Genomic DNA, 19,267 nt, shown 5'->3' on the forward strand with positions numbered 1-19,267 from the left:
TGAACGGATTCAATTTAATTTCCTCATGGCCTTACTCATTCAAAAGGAGTTTTACTTCTATAAAAAGGCACATCAACACTGGGCTTTAGTTATGTTCAAGAACAAATCTCCTCCAACTCATTTTAACATCACTATTCCCCTTCCTGGCAAGTATAATTCAATTGAAGAATTTAATAACTATGACTCTGGGAGGTCGGGCAGATAAGAGCTAAATTTATAGAAGCTCCAGTTCCATGATGCACACGCACACACACTCGCTCAGACACACACACACACACACACACACACACACACAGATGAGTCAGCACTTTATTTCATTGCAGCTGAAAATACAGTTGACGAAACACCCATAGAACATGAAGCCCTCTCAGTTTTTCAACTTGGAGATGAACTGTACCTCAGATTCCAAAAACGGGGTTACTTTTTTTCAGTTTTACACATTCGCTGACTTTTATTTGAGTAGAACAGCAATTTAAGAACTACCTCTTTAACATCTTTAAATCATCTGTGTACAACTACCATTAAAAGGCCATTTGAAGAGGTTCCAGGTCAAAAGTCAAAGCAAATATCTTGAATTTTAACACTCTTATGTGGAAGGAAAAACTTCGCTCTAATCGCTCTGAACATATCATACTTAGACATGTCTAGAGAATAAGAGGAGACCATGACAGCACAGAAAGCACAGACAGGAGAGGAGAGAGGAGAAAGAAGGAAGAGGATAAGAAGAAGAGGGAAAGACGAGACGAGACGAGAGAGAGGAAAGGAAAATGGAACAGAAGAGAGAAAGCAGAAGAGATAGACAGACAAGAAGAGAAGGAGAGAAGCAAGGGAGTAGATACTAGCAGCAGAAGCTCAAGAACAGAGAACAGAAGAGATGAGATGAAAGGAGGTAGGATATGAGAAAGGAGAGATGTCTGAGTAGTTCTGACGAGAATGAGTGGCTGCCATGTTTGACTTCTCCTTAAAAGCGCCCCTGATCCTGTGACCCCCTCATATCCGCGCTTTCTTCTCCTTCATCAGCTTCTTGCTCTCCTCCCTCCGCCGCTTGTTGACCGGGTTGCGTGGGTCGTAGATCTCAAAGGTGTCCTCGTCCTGTATGGCGGCATCCTTAACCTTTCTGCTCTGCTCATCAAACTGTAGCACGTGAGACATCCTGCAAAACACACACAGACACACACACACACACTTGTTTGAGAATTGACTGAACATTTCCATGGATATTTACAATACATGATCATAAGACCCATACATAAGTACTTGCTTTGATAAATGGTGTGTGTGTGTTTGTGTGTGTTTATGTTCCGTCATATTCAATCAAAGTATAAGGAGTCAATAAAGGTGTATATTAGAGAAAAGGGTGTCCCTCATTCATGTGTATATTTGAGTCTGGTCAGGGTTGGACGCTAAACATCAGCCACACAGTCCACCAGCGTCCAGCTGCTCTACTCAGTTTAAACAAAAAAAAAACCTGAGCAAAACGAGGGAATTACGGGCAAACAGATGACAGGCCTGCTTTTCATTTCTCTGCCAGTCCATCCTCTCCACTGCTCCCCCTACATCTTCCAAAACCAAGCCGGGTACTCTGGGGCCAGTTCCCCCGAATACATTCCTCCGCTCTCACATTCATAGAAAGTACTCACATGCAGTTAGACAGACTCAGTGAGAGAGAAAACACACAGACCAGCCACCTGGGCAGCCCGGCCAGAGGCCTGAGGCAGGCATTGGGTCTAGCTCTCGCCGTGAAGATTCACTCATGCACAAGGTAGCACAAATGAACACCTTGCCTTGACTGGATGTGAACATCTTTGCAGATTTACATACATACAAACGAACATACATATATGAATGTACAGCAGCTAGGCGTGATGAATCACACATGACATTAAAAAAAAAACGTAAAGAAAGGAAATAGAATCATGACGGCAGCAGTAGTGTGTCGTGATTTTAATGTAATGCATGACTCGAACAGATGTTTCATGATAGAAACATAAGGACATAAGACATCCCGAGCTTGATAAATGGAGCTGAGTGGAGTGAGAGATTGTGAAAGGTGGTAGGCCATAACTGAAGCTCTTCTGCTCTGAGCACCAAACGCATTCCTCTCTGACGCTCAGCACACTGCCTCAACACAATGGGCCAGGGGGACATTTCAGTGATGGAAAATTTATTTCAGATTCATGTTTTCATTTCGTAACTGGCGGTGGAACGGTTTACAGCTGAACCTGGGCCTGGGTAAATAAAAACAGACGAGGTGCTTGGGGTATTGAAACTAAATATTTTGCGAATTTTAAAAGTTCTCAAAGCCTGTAAAGAGTTTCATGCACTGTCACACGTACGGCACTGAAATGATTGATAATCGAAACAATTCAGCAGTCGCCGAGTTCAAAAAGGAGAGCACAGCAAACATTTTACACAAAGGGATTTATGGAGCTCGGGGCCAAGCTAAGGGTTCCCCTGAGGAACATCTGGCCATGTACAGTACCAGAGAGGAACCACACTCCAGAGAGAGACCCTCATCAACACCTTCCAAAGCAACTAAAAATATGACTACAAACTAATATTAGCCCAGTCTTTTTGGACGGCTTTAGAATTCGGGGGAGGGATGGGATTAGCCAGCGGTGACGGGGAGGGGTGTTGGCAGAAGGATGTCACCGTGAACGCAGGGATGGTTAAATGGGACCTGTAATGAAAGTGTGAAAAGTGCAGGAGTCGTCTCACCTTCCTCTCCCACGCTACTGACCTACATTTCCCCCCAGCCCGACTACCACACCCCCTACCCCCCACCCCCAAGCCCCTCTGACTCCCACCAGCCTCTGGTAACTGACCAGAAATGGTGGGGGAAAATAAATAATCAGATAGGCCCCCGTCGGGTCTCAAGGTCCTGCTCAGACAGGGCTGGAGGGAGCAGGGAGGGAAGCACGCCTGAAGGGAGACCGAGGTGATAAAACTAAGACTGGGCGAGAGGGAAGTACAGTCACATGCGCACACTCTCCATCGCTGGAGCTCCAGAACGATAAACAGATCGTTTATAAATCAAGTGGCCATGCACACCCGGGGGACCTACTCGACAAATGACCAAATTCCGCCCCTCCAACATTCATACTTACAGCCTGTTTTAAAGTTATTGTAACAATGTCTAATTCCTAACACCACCTACAAACCTCTACCTCATGACAGTGACAATCCTCTCCAGATGACATGCTCTCTTTACTTTTAGCATAATCAATTCTGTCTACTTCAAAGCCATTAACTTCAAAGTCATACTGTCACCTGGCATTTAAAATAGCAAATCTTCACTGGTCCATAGCAGGGCAATACATACACGGACGTGACAAACAGTGGGCAAATCTTGAAGTCAGAGCCTTCTATTCCAGCTGAGTGAAGTGTTCAGTGGTCTCCACCAGCCAAGTGAACTCGGTGGCACAGCGCTGCGCCCTTCCCCATGCTTTGTTTTGTCTGGTTTACAGGCATGTTTTGTCCATTGCTTTGTCTACATTGTGCCAACAGTATATTGCTCCTCATGGTTTTGAGAGGCAGGTACAGTGCATGGGTTGTTTTATTTAACTGCATAACCATCAGTTCCGTGGTTTAGAGTACCATTTCAATGGCAAAACCGCACCAAGATTTAGAGTCCAATAACAATAGCCGAGGGGCTTTCTGCTTTTTACTGTTTGTTCAGCATATCTTAACAGATCTAAACACCAGATCTGGACTATTTCTGCTCTGCATGTCCAGCGTATGAAGTTGGTAGATGATAAAATATCCATTTTGTGCCCCAGTATCTTTGGACTGATCTACCATTTAGTGCATGAATGCGTAGTGTTTCGTTCTGAATGCTTTTGTTCTAAGTGTGTGTGTTTAGGAGGGAGAGTGAGTGCATGTTTATGTCTGAGAGTGTGTATGTCTGTATGATTGCAATTGTGAGTATGTCTCAGTGTGTGTTTGTGTTTGTCTGTATGTGTTGGCATGGGTGTATATAAATGAGGATGTGGATGTGTGTGTTTATGTGTATGAGCGTGAAAGAGTGTACGTGTATTTGTGTGTGTGTGTATGGGTGTGAGAGAGAGAGTATGTGTGTGTTTTTTTGTGTGTAAGTGAGTGTGAAAGAGAGTACATGTGTTTGTATTCGTGTGTGTGTGAATATGTGTGTATATGAATGTGTGTGTGTGTGTGTGTGTGTGTATAAAACTCTGCGGGCCTAGCTGCTGGCCATTGATAATGCCGTAGCTACACTGTCACTCGCAGCCATTCCGTGCGAGCGATCTGACCGATCTCGTTCCACCACAGCGATGACAGCCCGCCGGCTCGCCAGCCCCCTTCACCCCCCCACCCCCACCCCACAGCCCCCCCACCCCACAGCCCCCCTCCGCCCGTGCATGAAACCCAGCGCTGGACGGGCCCTTATCAAAACGTCTTTTTCTCCGTCTACTCAGTCCCCATGATGCAAGGCCTAAGGAGACTTTCCTGGATTTATTTTTCTTCTGAAGAGGGAAGTTGGGGAAGAGGTGGTGGTCTGGTGGGTAGAGGGGCTGGCGAGAGAGCCAGAGGAAGGGTGGAGGGGGTGTAGTGTGTGAGTATGGGGGGGGGGGGGGTTGTAGACACAGACACAGATGGAATGCTTTACACTTCTGGCCCAGACTTGACTTCCAGCGTCTGACCTGTCGTAACCCGTGTTCCGCTGGGGCCCGCTGCAGCGGTGGTTCAGCGAGAGTGGCACGAGCTCCCTGCTGCTGTCTCTCTCTCTCTTTTTTTCTTTTCTTCTCTCTGTCCCTCTCTTTCTCCCCATAAGGGCCCTACTCTCTCCCAGATGTACAGACATCAAGGATCCTGGCTGATGTCACAGGCCATATCAGAGACATAAGCTCTGTCAAACCTCTGGTGCACCAAACAGTCTCCTTTTTTCACTAATACACAAACCTGGTTTTCATTTGAAAGTGTGTGCGTTGTTGTGTTTGGGTGCAGTGTTTTGGGGCTCTTCTCCATTGCTGGCAAAGTTGACTGGACTGTGGTTATTTATTCTCAGTAAAGTGAAAGTTGATTGGAACGTTTACATTTCTATGGCAATGATGCAACTCAGGAGATGCCCGCAGTAACAAACAAAATGGAGAGGTTTACACTTGAAAGTGGTTTTGGAAAGTAATGCAGTGCTCTTCAACTTCTCCATCTTAAAGCACCTATCCACAAACAACACGTCTGCAGCTCCCACGGGCAAAAACAAAACAAACAAAACATCCAAATCTTAAAGATTGCTTTGGAATTTATTTTCACACTTGCTCAATAATACGTGTTTGGGTTTGTCAAAAGTGCACTACAAAAAAACAAAAGCAGCCAAAAGTCCAGTCTCCTGGATTCTCATGGTGAATGGATGTCTGGAGCCACGGTCCATTCAATGAGACAGTGGGGCTGGTCTCGTACGAAGCCAAAGCCCTTCTAGTTTGACGGATTCAAGGTATGACGAAAAAAAACAGAGAAGAAGAAGAGGCGCAAACAATGGTGAAATCCTGGCAGGAGGATGCTAACGAGACAGAGATCAGCACTGAGCCACTGGGAGATTACTGGTTCTGGGGTGCAGACTTTACAAAGCGTGAGACGTGCGAGACGGACACAAGCTACATACATATACATGCCCTTACACACACACACACACACACACACACAAACACACATAAAAACATCAGTTTTTGGACTATAGGCTAGACAACTACTGGGATGAATGTGATTCATAGCCCCCAGCGCCCGGTTACATTATTAGTGTGCAATTATCATGCATACACACAAACACTTGCTATCACACACACACACACACACACACACACACGCACGCACACGCACACGCACGCGCACGCGCACACGCACACGCACACGCACACACAGGCTGAATTGCTCTTTTTGGGGTTTGTGAGGTGCATTTGCATTTTCCAGGTCTCATTTCATGAATGTATCAATCAGGGGACCCTAACATCATCCTGAGACCCTGTAGAGAGTCACTCACCAGCCCTTGTCCTCGTCCTCCCCAAGCTCCTCCTCCGGCTCCTCAGGCGTGTCTGTTATGGCGGTCGACAGCTTTGACTTGAAGCGGTCCAGAAGAGCCAAAGTCTAGGCCCAAAGAAAGAAGGTATTCACAACATACTACAGCATCTGTGTAAGGCTGAATACTGCCTCTACACATATGTACGTCTTTGACCAATAGGGAGCAAGTGGTTGCTAATGTGGATGTATTCTTAGCTCTTGTGTTAGCAAGAAAAACTACCCTCTAACACAAACATGGACTGAATGTCTGCTGAGTGAATGAATGCATATGTGCCATGAGTTTTAACTCAACAGCCAATCAAATTCCCCTACATAGTTCTGCTTTGGTTTACAAATATGATTGACAGACATACCTCTTTTCCCATTGGTTAAGCCTTCATTTCTGTCCTTATTATACTCCATTACAGTATTTGTTTCGGAATATAAACTACGTAGACAAAAGGACCTTTGCCTAACATTACAAAAAGTATTCTTGATTTCATTCATACGAAAGGCTGGCCTACATTAAAACAATTCTCTCTATGACGATTACACAGAACACAATTAGAAATGTTTTTAGTCATCCCTCCCCCAGCGCTGTACCTGTTGCTCTCTGGTTGTCCCTTTCTTCAGTTTTTGTTTGCGAACATCTTCATACTTCTTCCTGCTATCCAAATACTCTGCCACTGCACCACTGGCGGGATTCTGGTCACCTTGGAGACAAAAAGTAATTAAACTGGAGTAATGGATGGCAGCAATAATCAGAGACAGCAAACTGATTAATGACAAGTATAACGGTCATACTGTGTATAACAGTTTACAACATGTGCCAGCTCCACTGAATTCACAAGCCGTTTTAAAGCAAACTGGATTTAAATCATACAGTGCTGTCAAGTGATAAAATGAATTAAGTGCGATGAATTGCTATTTTTCTTTTTAAGACTGAAGCTTGTGATTGTTGTAATAATGGATCTAAATATAAAATCGTAGAATGAACGTAGAATCAAAACAAGTAATGCCTTATATCTGAAGTCCCCAAAAAAGAATCACATGATAATTCACCCATACAGGACCATCTTAATGGAATCACCACCCGAACAAGGCAAAGGTGGTGTCAACTGGAGAGATGAGGAATGCCAGAGACTCCTTGGACCGATTTCAGAGTTGTTCATGGCCTTTATTTAGACATGGAAGGCCTTCTGAGGCCTGTGGCTAAACCCAGAAAGGAAATACCTTTTTTGGGACAGAAAACCTCAGTGCAGAGGTTTTAAATGGGAAAACCAAAACCCTTAGTGGGAGATAGCAGTAAGCTCAACGCAATCCGTTTTACTATCATACAGTGACAGTTTCAGAGAACATACACGGGCAAAGGTACACGTGTGCACTGAAGACAGATCAGGAACCTATACATAATGCTGGAAGGATTTTAAATATACACTAGCTACAAGCTACAATTACAAGTTGCTAGGATACCCCTCTCATGTTCAATCGTGATATATGGAAACCCCTCCACAACTTTTAATAAAAGTGTCTATGTAAATCACTGCTGGAATTCCAAAAGAGAACTGCAATTGGTTGTTCAGTGGAGGTGTGCTCATGAGGTTAAAGCATGATAACATGTGGTGATTCTCTGAGCTCACCACATCCGAGTGTTGTGGAAGTTTTATTGTAAATGACAGATGTGTTTCTGAAGAGGGGCTGTTGTTGCCTTCTAAACAGAACTCAGTAGGGTTCTGTCCGGGCGTCACTTTTGTGCTCCTACACTCAGTGTTGGGGAGTAACGAGTTACATGTAATTGCGTTACGTAATTTAATTACAAAATAAATGTAACACTAATACATTACAGTTACTGGAGAGAAATGTGTAATTCAATTACAGTTACTTACGACATTTTTCAAAATTACAATTTGAATTACATCTTAATACTGTCAGCAAAACCTTGCTCAAATGTATATTTAAAAAAAAAAAAAAACTGTTTCGCATGTTTTTCTGGCTACTGTACAAACACCCCCGTTGTCATTTCCCTCCACAATAGTTTGATCCAAAACTTTCTGTGTCTCTATCACGTCTACAGCGCCATCACGTCTGCTAGTAGGCCTACATGCCTGTGCATGCAGCGATCTGAATTTCAGTTGCTAACAACCTACCAGAAATGTATCACAGAAATCAAAAAGTAATCAAAAAGTAATCAAAAAGTAATTAGTTACGTTACTCAGATAAAGTAATTCAAATAGTTACACTACTATTAAATTTTTAACAGGGTAACCTGTAACTGTAACGAATTACATTTCTAAAGTAACCTCCCCAACACTGCCTACACTATGTAGCCTTTTTGTTTGTAATGGGATTCTGAGATTCCCTGACAGTGTTTGTGACAGTGTCTCTCTGAATGACTGCTTTTTACCCTAAGTGTGTTTGTGTGTGTGTGCGCGTGAGTGAGTGAGTGTCTGTCCACTGGCAGATGAAAATATCCCTGAATGACGAGCGGAGGAGAGGCTGGCTGGCTGGCATGGAGTGTGTGATTCCCACACCCCTGTCCTGGTGACACGGCCAGCCAAACCCACTCAGGGCCAACAGGAGCTGAAGCACTAAAACAAACACACTCACACTGAGCCCTTTATTTAGAGCCTGTTTACAGGACTCCAAGAGCCTCTCTTTCTCTCATTCAACATTCTTTTCAATGTGGCTTTATCTTCTCTTCTTCTACTTTGTCTACAACAAGCCTTCTCTGAGACCGTAAACTATCATTGTAATGAGTTAAAAAGGTGTTGCCAGTGGTTTTTGTTCAGAAAGAATTGAAACGAGGACATACCATAAGGATAAAGATACTATAAGGATAAGGATACTATTTGACATTTATTCATGCGTCTTCATTGCATGTTACTTGATATTTAGTCTGAGGTGTTTTCATACATTTACACCTCGACATGACACCAGACCAGACATGAAAACATATACTTTAAAAAGTGTGTGTCCAGAGCAACATAAGGAAACTCTATTTATTGAGCATTTAGAGTTACTTTTTTGACAACAACAAAAAAAACGACTTGGTTATGAAAAGGAAAAAAAAAGGAGAACCTGTTCACTGAGTGAAAACAAGCGCCTGTGACATCATTCCATCTATGTATACCCCTGAGCATAACAAGGCTTTGCTTGTGCCACACACATGACATCACTGATGACATGAGCAGGCTTGACTGATGCTGTCAGCTCATGATAACTGCAACCACTGCTAGATTAATTTCCACACCACCGTGGCACACTCTCCAAAGAGAGACATCACAAACTAGTTTTAGTCACATATTTCTGTCAATTATACAGTTATGGATGAGTAAGTGGTATAGTAGTATGATGCCCTTACTGTTAACTGCTGTAAAGAATAATTCACCATCGGTTTCACCTCATTACCTATGCCCTATAGTACCGTAGCTCTCCATCATAATGTGATGTGTGTGACAATCCAGGATCACAAGCACTAACATAGGCACAGTAATGCTTGCTTACCCTTGGCAGCTAAACACTTGTCCAATACTTGCAATCTAGGCCAGTCTCCACACCCCTACAGACCCGGCTAATTTAGATAGATAGACACGTATAGTGATGATAGAGGGAGTACTCCACTTTATCCCCCAGCCACAAGCACATAGACAAACACATGACTTTGAAAGATCTCAATCCGAATGAAAGCGTCTGGATAGAAAGACAGAGGCCAGAGTTTGTTTGCGAATCAAGGACATTAATAAAAGACTTTCAGTCAAAAAGATATTGCAGGATGACTAAGTTGAAAACAAACAGTACAAAAGCCTGTTTTGAGAGTGGTCAAAGTAGGACATGACTAATAAGAAAATCCCCCCCCCCCCGACCAATCACTCACAAGCATACCTCTAACCCCCAGGTGTTTAGAGTGGGGGTGGCACTATGGGGGTGTAATTACTCATCCTGCAAATAGCCTCACCCTCGGGGCTGGGGGGCGAGGGCAGGACCCGGGGCTTTCACCACCACTTCCATACAGGAAGTCTGCCCCGCGCAGTGATTTATGAGTGGAGAGGCAGGAGCAGCTCTCCTCCTCCGGCAAGGCCCAATCACTTCTCCTCTTCTCTCCTCTCCTGGCTGGAGGGGAGTGCTGGCAGGCTGTTGAGGGACGCTGCCCTGAGGGGGTGCCCCTATGCCAGGTTTGGAGCTCCTCCACTCCTCCTCCAGCTGTTGAGCACTAGTAGCTAACTAGCAGGAAGGTTGGTTGACGGCTCCACTAAACTGCGTTTCTCCCTGTCCTGGCCTGTCCCTCTGGAGTTGGGGAGGCATAGAGAAGGCAACAAATCACATCCTGTTGTGGCAGTGTGGGTTGCTGTGAGCGACTGATGACGCAGATACACACACACACACACCCACACACACACCACATCCACCCCCTGTCTGCTTTAGGAGGGGCGTTCTCAGCTTGCCAATCACCCTCTCTCTCTGTTCCCACAAGTGTTGGACAGGAATGAGGAGCGTCGGAGCAAGAGGCGGGAGGCATCAAGGTGGAGGAGCCGTTCTTCATCGATGAACGCGGGCATCAAACACGTTTGCCTACTGACACCTATTGGCGCGATCCATCACAACGCGCGAGGACGAAGAAACGAGAACGAGAGCGGGGTGCCTTCTGAGACCCGAGAGTGGTAAATCAGAAACCCAAGCACCTTTCACTCCAAGAAAATGTGGGACACACTGGAAGGGCTCTGTGGACACGGCGTCAGCGAGCCAAAGCAAACGCGAACATGTGCTCACAAGACCCAAGGAACCCAAAAATGTGTCAGGAAAATAAAAGTACTCTGAACCCATTTAGGTACACAAACAGGGACATGTATTAATGATTTTAATTATTTCATACAAATTATTTCATATTTCCAATATGACACTGTCTTAATTTGGAGAGGCAAGGCATATCAAATGAGCTCAATTGCCAGGTGGAATTAAAGTTAAGGTTAATGGCAATTTTGCGTTAGAAAGCAACAGTCCGTTGAGGGAAAACTCATTTAAGATGGTCTTCAACATTCTCATTCTTCATCTACTCTTGTAATAAGCATACCTGCAAACGACAAACAAAATGTGCTGAAAAGCAGAATCCTCCCTTTCTAAAGACTTCCTTTGTCTACTCGTGATTTTTTTTTTGTCCTTGGGTGAAAAGCAGATCCTACTTTCAGCTCTAGCGGATGAAGATAAAAAAACCCCCATCAAACCCTCCTTCTACAAAAACATTCAATCACAAGTCAATGAACTTTTCAAATATAACTTCAGGCGCGATTGAAATAAAACACCGCGAGCACTCGAGCGCGAACCTGTATAAATAACTCTGGCCTGGTGTGGAAGAAAGCTGCCACATCATTTGGGGTGGGCAGCAGAGTCCGACCATGTTTTTAGCATGTCTCTCTTATTTTTGGCTCTGGCCAATGAGGGCCATGCCAAGAAAGAGAAAACCAGACGAGACGAACATGCTATAATTTATGTCTTGAAAGCTGAAGAGATGTCTGTCGAAGGGAATTACTCAGAAAAAAAGGTACAAATGTCTCTTTTAGCTCGCTGGGGCTTAAGTCAGAGCATACACTTGACAGTGCCTTCAAATGAGTTACCACATGCAGTGTGTGTGTGTGTGTGTGTGTGTGTGTGTGAGAGAAAGTGTGTGTGAGTATGTGTGTGTTATATATGGAGGATAATGAAAGGTAGTACAACTGTATGAGAAAGTTAACATATGCACTGAATACAGACTAAACTACCCGCTGCACATTAGCAATGTATCTAACTGTAAAGCTCTGTGAGTGTTCGAGACTAAACTGTGTACTTAACACAGTGTTAACACAGAGTACAATGGAAGTCTGGCATTACATCTCTTACCCAGTCGGTTGCACTCAATGAGTATGTATATAATTGGTATAAAAATTAAAAAGTGCAGTAGAAGCTAAGGGCTAACAAAAGTGTGTAATGCTGCAGGGTTGCACTCTATAAACAGGACAATAAAAAAGGACTACCTGTAAACAGGACATGAAGACCACTAATGAAGAATGGCACGGCTCTTTTCCCTTGCTGACCTGAATTCGTATTTTCACATATTTCTAAACATATTTTTATTCTGATTCATAGAAGTCAGGAGAACACTGTGTGTGTGTGTGTGTGTATCAATAGTATTCTTGGAGAAGCTAGATATGCGTTCTCTCTCTTTTTGTTATAAACCAGCATTTTTCTCTCATTCTTCAACCAAAAGACTTTCCAAAACATTGAGCTTTGTAAACATACTAGCCAGTAAAAAAAAAATCCTCTCCAATTCTACTTTGGCAGAATATCTGGAAGATAAAAACAGTAACTGGCCATTCTCCCCACAAGAATGCAAAGAATGTTGACTGTGTGTTTTGGTGAGCAATCCACTGGAGAACTCCTTTCAGCGAAGGCTCTACATCCAAAAAAATTACAAAAACCAGTAAAATATCAGACTATTAGCCTGATACAAATTTCCTCCAGATTATAAAATTTGTATACTATTAATTTCCCACAGAATCTAATAGTTTATTGATTATTCCCATCAAGACTAGGATTGAGGGGGAACAAATATGTCCTCTTCAGCTCTCTACGGTCTTAACCGTGATTGATCCTAATAAAGAAAAAGCATGAAGAGGATATTAAAAAGTGGTGTGTGGCTCCAACCACACGCCCATTTCCATGTCAACTAAGAATGATGGGAATGATCATCTTGCCATATTCCATCTTAAATGATACCCCCCACCCATCCCACCAACGGCACTGATATATGGGCAAATAACATCACGGAGGCGCTTCCTTGCAATCCTTCCCCCATCTTAAAAGAGCATGGCCAATGTGTCAACAAAATAATGAATTCCATGCTGGGCTTATGCTTGGAAAGAAGGGCTTGACCTCTCACCCCGCGAGGACCCTGAACATGACGGCCGTGATGTACAGCAGCCCCTCGGCATTGTGGGGGCAAAGGGTCAGCCACTGTGTGCAGCCGGGTTCAGGCCTGCTGGGAGGGTATGGTACAAACCTATCCTTAGAGCCTATAGAGCCTTTCAGTTGGGTCGTGCACTAAATACCCAAAACATTACTTGTATAGCAAATGTATACATGGTAAACAGTTATTTATGACTGTAGTTTTAACTTATTAAACGTACAATGCATTTTAGAAGTATCTGACCTCAGCAGGTTTTAAGTCCTTCATTACTGGCAGAACAGCCCCCCCCCCCACCACCGTACTGTAATTCACACATACAACCGCTCATGACATTACGGGACATTAAATAGGAATAACAACCCTCCCACCCCCCCCCCCCCCCCCCCCACCTCCACCAACTCTATTCTCCTCTCCTTCTCTCTGGCCCCCAGCCCCACTCCGCAACCCCCACAAACCACCCCTGAACTGCCTCTCTCCCCCCTCCTCCTCCTCACACCTCTGCTTAGCCCCGGCCTGGCCAGTGGGTTCCTGTGGCGGCCCCTTCTCCCCCTCGTGGGGCTCCCCCTCCCATCCCACAGGTTGCTGCTGGGTAATGAGAGCAGGCTTCAAAGGGCCAGCTGCCCTCGGCTGAACCGGCCCGGGACACACATTAAGGTTGAGCGAGCAGCACCTCCGCACTTGGAAGCCAGCCTCCACTACCACTGCTGCTGCCGCTGCTGCCGCTGCTGCTGCAGCTACCGCCCCGCGCCCCCGACAGACAGAGAGGAGACTGTGTCAGTCAGGCGGCCCAGGGGCTTTGGTGTGGAAATCCTCTTGAAATTATATCCCAGAAGATCCCTGAGGTAGGGGGTGGGTGGGTTGTTGGATTGGGGGGGGGGGGGGGGGGGCGAGGCTATTTGGAGAGTTGAAAACATACGGTAGTAGGGGGCAAGACGAGGTGACTCCAAGGTCTGTTACATGCTGAGCTCTGGGGTCACTTTCATTTTTAAGGAAACAGCTTAGGGAATCCTTAGTGAGCTGAACGAAGGCTTCATCACTGTCGTGTTTGTTTACATGCATTACTCATTCGCTCATAGACAGTGACTACAACGAAGAGCCCTTTGATCAAAGAAATACCAGCCTGGAATGAGTTTCCTGAAAGTGACATTGAACAACCATCACGTTAACTAAGAGAGAGTGTTCAAAATGATAGTCATTTGATGATGGTAGCTGTGGGAGATGAACCCTCGAGCAGCAACCCCACCTCGATGCATTTGCACTCTTACCTGGTTTGTCCTCGGGTTGTTCCTTCGGGTTGTCACGGTCCTCTTTTCGTTGTTTGATGGCCTGAAGATCCTTCTTCAGCTGCCGTGCCTCTTTGCGTAGCTCATCACTGTAGAAGAAGCACAGCTTAGCACTCAGAACTGCTGGAAAGACTGACGTGCTCCTATCAGAATGTACTGTAGGGTGAGATTCCTGGTGAGTCTATTAAAGTTCTTTCACTGCATATGTGGTCTCAATCCAAATGCATCCCAACAACATTTATGCAGAAAATGTGTGTCTCTCTCCTCTCAAAATGTACACAACAAGAACTTCACATTGCATTACACATACACGGATGCAATGACTTTTCATAGCAGCTACATAATCTACATCGCTTACTAAAAGGCATGGATAGGTATACAGAGCAAACAATATTAACATGCTGTCAAACGCTCACCTCTCCTCTCATCTCTGTAACTGTCCAAAGGGTGTTATACTCACATTTGCTACTGTGATATTTATGAATCTTGTTTTTTTTAATCAGATGTATGGTTTTCTTTTATATGTCTGATTGAAGTTTCTAGACTTTTCTTTATGAACTCATTGACACAGCAGAAAACCAAGAAAAAATGCTGATTCCACACATTGAGAAAAGGATCTGAATGTAAAGCTCTGTTATATATATGAGCCAGGCCCTACCAACTCAGCCCTGATGCACTTTCCAGTGGGGACCTGTCTGCTCCTCCTGTCTAGACACTGGGGAGAGATCTACAAACCAGCCCCCCCACCTGATGGTAACTTTTAGAGGGGGGCACAGGACCTTGGATTAGGTATTTATGTCAAGAAATAGAAGCAGCAGACCAGAACTTAAGTCTTCCACAGAAATAATGTTATAGCAATTATCTTTGATTTACGGATCAATCTTTAGGATGTGTGAGCCTTTAATTAAATACATGGTAATTTGTGGTGGCTACAGAGAACTTTATTAAATGGCGAGACCTTTTCAGTTCATTTTTTAGGGTTGTCATGGGAACCTCCCAATTCCATTCCCCTTTATTATAGAATGCTGAATGTTCTATTGGACATTATCTCTAACATCTCTTTATGTGTACTCCATGGTATGCATTTATTTATGAGAACTGATTCTAATCCTAAACATATAATGCATGTCAGCTATGGGCTATCTGTCGTCACAGGGATTTAAGTCCATCCTTGATATTTCTGGCAAGACACTTGACTGATCTACCAGCACAGCTGAACCAACACTTTGAGTATAGCTCCCTCAGATACTGCAGACTGAAATCCTCCTGTCCAAAGGTCATTTGCACATTGCAGCCTGATAACCTCCTGCACCCATCATGGCACATCTGCAGAGCTGATGGCGGTGGGCAGCGGCACAGGGCAGCCCAGTAGACGTCCGTGGAGTGAGGTTCCCCTGTCTGACACCACTCGTGCCTCAGAGTGAGAAGTCACCGGAGGAAGTCTACACACCCCTGAGGACAGACAAGACCTCATCAACCTCCTCCTCGCTCTGCGCGTACCCCCTCTTCCCCCTTACATGACTGCGGCTCCGCTGGTATCTTGCGTCGGGGAAAAATCATAATATTTTCATAGGGTCTGACAGTGCGGGGTTTGGTCTTGGGCTCCCTCGCTTGCTCCCGGCCGCGGGGCCGCAGGTAGAGCTGCAGAGACTGGGCCCGGCGCCCAGACCATCCTCAGGCCCTCACCGGCCAGAACAATGGCCGCTATTGTTCGCCACATCTGCTTCTGTGAGCCAGCGCGCACTCACTTGCTCTCGCTCCCCCCACTTATTTCATTTGGTACTTTCTTTCTGGCTTTCTCTCTCATCATCCTGTCTTTTTCCCCTCTCTCACTCGCTTCCTCTATCCCGACATCTCTCTCTACTCCTTGTCTTGCTCTTTCCTGTTTCGCTCACTTCCACTCTCTCACTTATTACTTGTCTCTCTCATGTCACTCTCCCTCACTCTCTCTCTCTCTCCACCATCTCCCTTTTCTTTTCTTTTTTTTCTCTCTCTCTCTTCTTTTTTCCGACTCACCCCTCCCAGCACGCTGAGGCCTGATGCTTGGGCCGAACATCCACTTGTGGTAAGAGATTGAGGCGTCCCACTAGGGCCTCTGACCTCCGGGAGGCCTTGCTGAAAAAATGAGCGACTGCACGTTGCCTCAACACACATCTCCATTTGGCTTCACCATACAACCGCTAGGCCAAAGGAGCTCTTTGCCAGAGAATTCCATTCGGTTCAATTTTGCACTGTACCGTGCTCTCTGCAATTACATATGTAGAAAGCCCACCACAGACACCTCCATTAGAACCCGTCTCAGCTGGGGAGCCCCTCAGCTGGCAACAGGGCTGACATCACAAACACGTTGCCCTCTCAGAGACCTCTGTTCCCGTGGAGTGTGTCATCTCTTGTTTCGAAGCAACTCCTATGTGACCTCTGTCCCTGTCTGATCGCTTTGAAAACACTTCACTCCAAAAAAACCTGCTCATTTCCTGTGGGGTCTAGTTTACCTGTGGATGGCCTATGGAAACTGCACTGGGAAATGAGCAAGAGCTTGAAACTCCAGCAAGTTTGCAAGAAGTCCTCAGCCCTTTGACCAAGCCCTACGGGGTACCATGGTCATGAGACGAGGCGATGGCACGCACAGCTCTGTCAGGTTCGCAGCCAGTAGTCAAGTCTAATTAAACTATGCAATCACATCTGACACAATGTCAGGTTTGATTCATGTATTTGACAGGCATGACTAAACGATGTGCATAAAAGAAAAATACTCTTCTAGGGGTGGGAAGTGCCACAGAGGTGACAATATGGTGCCATCACGATATTTGGACCACAGCATGATATTATTGCGATTCTTTACATTTTACCATGAAGCAGCTATTGCGATTCAAATCTGCAATACATTGCGATTTATTTCTCCCATTGATTTGCCACACTGCTGACTTGAAAGCAGATGGCTATGTTCTTATACCGGGAGTCTCTGCAGCCATCTAGGCATGGTACATTTATTCTCAACTCTCGACTTCTTTTACAATTTCTGTCTTCTGGGACTCAAGAGAAGAATGAGGTCTTGCACCATCTTGTGGAAGCACCATCTTGTGAAAGCAATGCTGTCAGAGAAGTCATCTATAACGAAGTCAAATTAAAATACTGACATTAAATAAATATTGCGATACTATCGATATATTATTGTGCCGGAAAATACTGCGATCTTACACTGCATCACATTTTTTCTCCCACCCCTATACTCTACAAAGCATTATTTAAAAAACTGCGTCACATGGACGCATGGCTCACTGCACGTTTCAGGCCTCTGCTCGAACGTATTGATTGAAGTCATCAGATTATGATGAATGATGAAGCCCCCGGTTAACTCAGCCAGGCAGGGTCAGGTGACTGAGTGGCTACAGAGTGTACACTCCGGGGGGCAGGATTGCAAAAACACTCCTTAAAATAAAATCTGATCCTAAATCTCCCGCTTAAATGCAAGGTCACCGTATTTCACTGACTTCATAACTCTAAAAAAGCAACCCGGACACACAGGAGCCACTTTCAAGCTTTCAAGCTTTCAGGCATTGACCGCTGGCTGGAAGTGCTTGTGGAGGCTCCACGTATTCTGTAGGACTCCGCAAGTTATCATTTTGCCTGCCTTGACACGCTAGCATTGGCAAAACAAGACCGGCGTATCCCGGGCAACGGCAAAACAATGGGCCCCAGCCGATGGGGGAGCAGGGGCCAGGCCGACGTGACGGAACGCCGAAGAACACCTGTTCATTCTCTCCTCGGGGGCCGGGGTGAATTCCTGCGCGACGTCGCCGCTGCATGAAGCGTCTTTTTGTTCCCGCGGCTCGGCTTGCTTACGTACAGTACGTGCACAGTCATGAAAACGAGACAACTTGAGGAATAATGGCATGCTTAAAGCTGAAACCCCAACAAAAAAAAGGTCATCAGGGGCTCCGGTGATAGACCACCGTTTCAACTTGTCCTCGGAGCGTTCAGCCCACTGCCTTTTAAGGCATCGTACACCAACCAAAACCTCCATTAGAGTCTCCATCAGCAAGCAGGAGAGTCCATTTTTCGTCAACAAAAAAACAAGAAGCAAAAAACTAAAACTTTATCTAAACACATGCACTTAAGTCAAGTACACAAAGTAATTTAAACAGCATTCTCTATATTTAGAGGAACACATTCTTTTTAATGCTGCGAACAAATAACACCAGAAAACCACGAGGAGCCTAAAATAAGCTGGAGGTTCTGGCGCTTCAGGCACAATGAGGGAAAGTGGCACAGTAGGTGTGGGTGGGTGGTGGTGGTGATGGGGGGCAGCAGGGGTGTTTTTATTTAGCAGCTGAAAGGAAAACAATGTGCAGCACAGAGAGGCCTTGTGGGACGGGGAGGAAGCGCGGCCCGTCGCTTTCTTAATGAGCCCAGCGGCTTTGAAGGGGAGCCAGAGCACGCTCACTGTCTGTGCCTCCCTCCTCTGATCCAACAGCCAGGGGCGTGTATGCAGGCAGGCAGGCAGACACACACACACACACACACACACATAAATGAGCCCATACAGAGACACACATCTAAACACTCACACACACACAATAACACAGACACACATCCAAAAACAAACACACACACACACACACACACACACGTACGAAGACACACACCCCTCCTGCACAATGACAGCCATTCAGCCACCCCCACCCCACCTGCCAGAGAGAGATGGGATTGTCATTTCACACACAAAGAGGGAAAAGAAAAAAAAGAATAGAGAGACAGAGAGAAATAGGTTTGGATGTGAAGATGTGGAGTGGAGACCGGAGGTATCTGACATATACATTTTGGAAAAGAGTGAGAGTCAGCGGGCAGGGAGAGGGATAGAGAGAGACAATGGGGGAAAAGGGGAGAGAAAGAGAGATGAGGAGGGGGGGGTCGGGCTGCTTTGAGAGAAAAGCTTCTCGTCACTCACAGCCCTCGAGGCCTGCCAGCGATTGTAGCTCATTGAAATGATTCAAATAAGGCAGAGTTGGGGAGCTCTGCGTGAATTAGTGCACATAAA

The 19,267-nt window shown here is 45.4% G+C and overlaps 1 protein-coding gene across 1 annotated transcript in view; it reads right to left on the reverse strand.

The window, feature by feature from the left end:
- Positions 1-338: 338 nt before the first annotated feature.
- Positions 339-19,267, reverse strand: part of cwc27 (CWC27 spliceosome associated cyclophilin) — a 29,568-nt gene continuing 10,639 nt past the window's right edge. The window contains exons 11-14 of the mRNA XM_080835830.1: positions 14,212-14,318; positions 6,613-6,722; positions 5,993-6,096; positions 339-1,153 (exon numbers count right to left, since the gene is read on the reverse strand). Coding sequence (XP_080691956.1) covers positions 991-1,153; positions 5,993-6,096; positions 6,613-6,722; positions 14,212-14,318 — 484 coding nt within the window. The 3' untranslated portion in view covers positions 339-990. The remainder of the gene's footprint in view (positions 1,154-5,992; positions 6,097-6,612; positions 6,723-14,211; positions 14,319-19,267) is intronic.

This window comes from Sprattus sprattus, assembly GCF_963457725.1.
Source record: "Sprattus sprattus genome assembly, chromosome: 3".
In the NCBI taxonomy this organism is placed as follows: domain Eukaryota; kingdom Metazoa; phylum Chordata; class Actinopteri; order Clupeiformes; family Clupeidae; genus Sprattus; species Sprattus sprattus.